General features: G+C 39.9%; 1 protein-coding gene across 1 annotated transcript in view; it reads right to left on the bottom strand.

Moving 5' to 3' along the window:
- Window positions 1–2984: 2984 nt before the first annotated feature.
- Window positions 2985–6000, bottom strand: part of LOC144768052 (uncharacterized) — a 657281-nt gene continuing 654265 nt past the window's right edge. Inside the window, exon 3 of the mRNA XM_078651429.1 lies at window positions 2985–3972. Within this exon, the coding sequence (XP_078507555.1) occupies window positions 3026–3972 (947 nt within the window). The 3' untranslated portion in view covers window positions 2985–3025. The remainder of the gene's footprint in view (window positions 3973–6000) is intronic.

Raw genomic sequence — 6000 nt, 5'->3', positions numbered from 1 at the left:
TTTTCCTATATTGTTTTCTCTGCATGGAATGGTGTTTTTTATTGATTGCATTGTAGTATTATGTGTTTTATATAATGTGTTTTTGGAAATATATAAATTGATATGACAAACTGATAAATGAGAAATTTTGTACTATGAAATATAACTAAAGTGAAAAAAATAATAAAACTATAAATCCAAAAAAATGTTGATGTTTGCCCATATGTATTAAAGTATAAAAGTTAAAGTGTTGGAGGTATACCGCTAGAATTATAGAGGTCAAGGGGGAATATTTTCTGATAGTGTTTTGCTTTTCCTCTCTTTCCCTGACCATTGTAGTAAATATAGAGGGGGTCCCATTCTTATGTTAATAAATTCTGTGAATCGGGCCCTTCGTCCCTAGCCCAGACTATGAAGCGCCTCGCCTCATGGTACTTGACTGCCTTCAGGTGCTTGCTCTGGCAGGAGTAACAAGACCAGTAGTCGTGGTCTGAATCGAAGCAGTAGAGGTAGACGAAGAGGGGATCTGTTTTAGATATCAGTCCTTCCCAGTCCCTAAAGGGTTTGAACCCTGATCTCTAGGGAGGAGACACAATACTCCACTTGTTGGAAAATGCCTGTGGGAAAAAATAGGACTCTGTGATAGAGTAAAATATGGACCAGCGCCTTAGGACTAGAAAAAAGGGAATTGATGACCTTGTGCTGGGATGCTTTGGTGATGTCATTGGATGCTGCTTTTGCTACTGATGCAATGCTAGCGTCTCCTACCGGCAATGTGATAGCCTTGAAGATTCCTGATCCAGACTGGCACCTGGGATTATGCTATAGGTGAGGAATCATCAGGGAGAAGAATCCATGAGAAGTGGTCTCTCATTAGACAAAGGTGCAGAGATGCTCGACTCTCACATGTTCACAAAACCTTCAATGCAAAACATGCCAGGATGGACAGAACTCTGGCGGCATAGATGTGCTGTGCTCAGTCTGGTATTTAACAGCAACTAATAGTTTCATTTCCAAGTTCTGTAAGTGACCTCATCCCAAACTACCACTACAAGATGGTTGTGATGATGCACAGCAGCAATGACTCAGCACTTTGTGAAAATGAACTCAGTGGAATGCATTTGTTTCTATCATCTTTGGCTACTGAAGATGTTTCCTTTTCTTTCTACTCACATGAATATTTTATCGGTGAACTCCTTCCTCTTTCCAAAGCTGGGTTATGAGAACACTGTATTTGGTAGCTCCAGCAACACAAAAGCAAATTTCAGATGATTCTGAATGCTACGGTCTATCCTATTTCGGGTCTGAGAAAGGCTAAAATGCATCAGAAACTTTCACTCTGCTAATGAGGCAGCATATGCTTTTTAAGTTCTTGTATTTACCAGCAACGTTGATAAAAAGAGGGTTCTTTTTAGCTCGTAAACACAAACCTGAATATCATTTGTGTTCCTTTTCTCCTGAATCTAGATTTCTTTCCAAGTGTCAAGGATGCAGAAATGCATAACAGAGGGTCGATACTTGTGGATTTCAGCTTCTAGGAGCTAGAATTCTTTGGTGCTCAATATTTAATCTTTACTTAACTGTCAAACCTTAAGAAACCTGATTAGAAGTAAACATTTCGACATCTTTTTCTCATATCAATAATTTTGCCATAATGCACTAATTCTATCCATGACACAGTTAGGATTTGGTCAAATGATTCTCTGCAAATAAGAAACTCATAAAATATTTTTACAAGCAATTAATCAAACAATGAATTATTTACATAGTCAGTGGTGAGCGGTCCAATCCCCCAAGGATCCAGCTGTTGAACGTCACTGGGGAAGTGCCACTATGGTGGGTGCATTTACAGATGCATGTGATGATGGAAATGAGCATCGCTTCTCCTGTGTCAGGCCTTGGGAGGTACATGTGCAGTGCAAGCACGAACCCAGAGAGTTTGAGATCACAATGTCCTACTTTCACTTCTCATGTTTTTGGACTCTGTTCTCTGGCTTCAGCAGTGACACCATCAATGTTGCATAAAGCACCTAAAGCCCACAATTAACTATGAATATTCTCCAGTGCCTGCCAGTTAAATCAGTTCGAGTGTGTTGGGTTTATAGGTATTAGCACTAGTCCCTAAAGTGAGCTGAAAATACCCTCGTTAGTCCAAGCCCTGTCCATAGTGTGATTTTAAAAGTAGCATGAACAGGTGTGTGTGGATGTTGTTCTTTATAACTCTACTTTACCAAAGTAAAAAACAACACTATTTCTTTTCTTTTGGTCTGCACTCTGCTAATGTCTTAATGTGATTCCTGCAACTTCATTTCTTTTTCTTATCTGTAGAGAAATGAATTGATCAATCACTGAGTAGACACAATTATTCTACAAATATCTGTGTTGCTTCCATTCTGCTAGTCGGATGCCTATCTTCTACTTAACATCCTCCGGCATTTGAATGCCCCACATAATTGTAACTTTATCATCTTCTGTACTTTGCTGGTGGTTTTGTAGGCTTAGTAACAAACTAAAGCTCTTCTCTTACTAACTGGACTTGAATGGTTTCCCCCGTTGTGTGTTTTCTGATGTCTTTTGAACTCTGAAGATTGACTAAAGCTCTTCACACATTTACTGCAATGGTATGATTTTAACCCTGTGTTAGTTTGCTGATGTCTTAGGAGGTATAATAACCAACTAAAGCTCTCATACATTCACTGCAATTGTATGGTTTTCCCATGTGTGTGTTCTCAGATATCCCTGTAGGGCTGGTCATTGACAAAAGTTCTTCACACATTAACTAGAGTTGTATGTTTTATCCCATGTGTGTGTTTGTTGATGCCTTTGGGGGTGTGATAACCAACTAAAGCCCTTCACGCATACACTGCAGTCATATGGTTTTTTCCCTAGTGTGTGTTCAATGATGTTTTTGTAGCTCATATAATTGTCTTAAGAATTTTGCACATTCCCTTCATTTGAATTGCTTTTCCCATGTATGTTCGGTGATGTCTTGCTGCTCTGATAAGTGACTAAAGCTCTTCACACATCCACTTCCATTGAATGATTCTTACCCTCGGTGTGTTCGTTGATGTCTTTGTAGGTCTGATAACTGACTAAAGCTCTTCAAACATTCACTGCACTTGAATGGTTTTTCCCCTGTGTGTGTTCGTTGATGTCTTTTTAGGTCTGATAATTGATTAAAGCACTTCACACATTCACTGCACTTGAATGGTTTTTCCCCTGTGTGTGTTCGCTGATGTCTGTAGAGGTGTAATAACCAACTAAAGCTTTTTTCACATTTACTGCAATGGTATGGTTTTAACCCTGTGTATGTTAGCTGATGTGCTTGAAGGTGTGATAGCCGACTAAAGCTCTTGACACAGTCGCTGCAATGGTATGGCTTTTCCCCTGTGTGTGTTCGCTGATGTCTTTGGAGCTGTGATAACTGTCTAAAACTCTTCTCACATTCACTGCAGTGGTATGGTTTTAACCCTGTGTGTGTTCGCTGATGTACTTGAAGGATTGATAATTGACTAAAGCTCTTCACACATTCATTGCAGTGGTATGGCTTTTCCCCTGTGTGTGTTCGCTGATGTCTTTGTAAGATTGATAATTGACCAAAACTCTTTTCACATTCACTGCAGTGGTATGGTTTTTCCCCTGTGTGTGTTTGCTGATGTACTTGAAGGGCTGATAACTGGCTAAAGCTTTTCATACATTCACTGCAATGGTATGGTTTTTCCCCAGTGTGTGTTCGCTGATGTACGCGTAGGATTGATAACTGACTAAAGCTCTTCATACATTCACTGCAATGGTATGGTTTTTCCCCAGTGTGTGTTCGCTGATGTCCATGTAGGATTGATAACTGCCTAAAGCTCTTCCCACATTCACTGCAATGGTATGGTTTTTCCTCAGAGTGTGTTCGCTGATGTCTTAGCAGGTCTGGCGATCGACTAAACCTCTTCACACATTTACTGCACCTGAAAGGCTTTTCCCCTGTGTGTGATCTCTGATGTGTTTGGAGTTGTGATAACCAACTAAAGCTCTTCTCACATTCGCTGCTGTTGTATGTCTTTTCCCCTGTGTGTGTTTTCTGATGTCTGTAGAGGTGTGATAACTGACTAAAGCATTTCAAACATTTATTGCACTGGTATGGTTTTTCCCCTGTGTGCATTCGCTGATGTCTTTGGAGATCTGATACCTGACTAAAGCTCTTCACACATTCATTGCACTTGAATGGTTTTTCCTCTGTGTGTGTTCGCTGATGTCTTTTCAGGGTTGATAACAGCCTAAAGCTCTTCACACATTCACTGCATCTGAATGGCCTTTCTTCTGTGTGTTTTTGCTGATGTGCTTGGAGAGGTGATAAACAACTAAAGCCCTTCTCAGATTCACTGCAGTTGTATGTTTCTTTCCCTGTCTGTGTTTTCTGATGTTTGTAGAGGTGTGATAACTGATTAAAGCTTATCACACATTCACAGCAATGGTAAGGCTTTCCCCCTGTGTGCTTTCGCTGATGTCTTTGGAGATCTGATAACAGCCTAAAGCTCTTCACACATTCACTGCACCTGAATGGCTTTTCCCCAGAGTGTGTTCGCAGATGTACTTGGAGGTGTGATAACCAACTAAAACTCTTCTCACATTCACTGCAGTTGTATGTTTTTTCCCCTGCATGTGTTTTCTGATGTCTGTAGAGGTGTGATAACTGACTAAAGCTTTTCAAACATTCACTGCAGTGGTATGGCTTTTCCCCTGTATGCGTTCGCTGATGTCTTTGGAGATCTGATAACTGACTAAAACTCTTCACACATTCATTGCACTTGAATGGTTTTTCCCCGGTATGCATTCGCTGATGTCTTTTTAGGGTTGATAACAGCCTAAAGCTCTTTACACATTCACTGCATCTGAACAGCTCTTCGCCTGTGTGTGTTTGTCGATGGCACTTTAATATGGATGAGAAACTAAAGTTTTCGCTGCCCGTGTATGATTCTTCTTTCTTGATTAGTGTCTCTGGGTCAGGGATATATTTATCTACATCCCATGACTGTGTTTCCTGAAGGGCCAGCATGGTTGATAAAGCACTTGTATTATTCACACATTTCCTTCATTTGTTGGCATTTACAACATTTGATTTCCAATTTAAAAATAAAGTACAATGGCCACTAAACACTTGCCACACTCATAATATTAGACAGGCTTCCTTGCAAGAGATTTTGTCTTTGGATTGGATAACAGGTTTTGACACTTGTGGGTAAAAATAAATCCTTCTCATTGGTGCAATAGGGACAGTGCTCTAAATGTTAGATAGCAGAACTCCTCTTTCTTTTACACTTTAGTTGTTTGTCTCCACTCTGTTGTGCTCTACACTGGTTGCGGTAGTATAGCCAGGAAGAGTTTACAATACACCTAGAGCATTGAATGATGGTCTGTTATCATTTTAGGAATCAAAGCACTGCTGTAACCACATTATACCGATCCCATGATCACAGCTGAAGGTGGTTTGTCAGTGTTGTTGCCTTACTTTTCTGGAGGTCATTTCCTCAGTCCTGTGACGTGGAGGTGCACAGCTCAGACTCTTATGTCCACTGATTATCCTTCACAGCCTCTTCCGGGATCTGTCAGTTTATGTTCAGGTCTGTCCGTCTCTGACTGCGCTGATGTTTTCCTGAATACTGAAGTTCATTATTTCTGACCATTATTTGTAGATTTACAGAACAATAGCTGTTATTCAAAAGCATTTCATGCTTTCAAAGCTTGTTTTCTGTTGGATGTAAAGAGATTTAAAATTACGAAATGCAAATGTAACACAATATGAATACACAATATTTAACAGGCTTTTAACAACATCTCTACTTTACTATCTTTGAAGTTTAGCAATGATTATTTCACCATACACAGATATTTAAGCAAACATTCTGTTGAACATTTCATATCTTATTAACTTCTGCAAAGGAGGTGAATTACCAGTGCTCACAGAGTAACTTAGTATAGAAAGGGCGCTCACGGAGCACCACGTGCGAGAGGTAAAGCTTTAGGTAGATG

Source organism: Lissotriton helveticus, chromosome 1_1, assembly GCF_964261635.1.
Source record: "Lissotriton helveticus chromosome 1_1, aLisHel1.1, whole genome shotgun sequence".
Lineage (NCBI taxonomy): Eukaryota > Metazoa > Chordata > Amphibia > Caudata > Salamandridae > Lissotriton > Lissotriton helveticus.
Note: the sequence above shows the minus strand (reverse complement) of the source record. Positions and strands in the feature narration are given on the sequence as shown.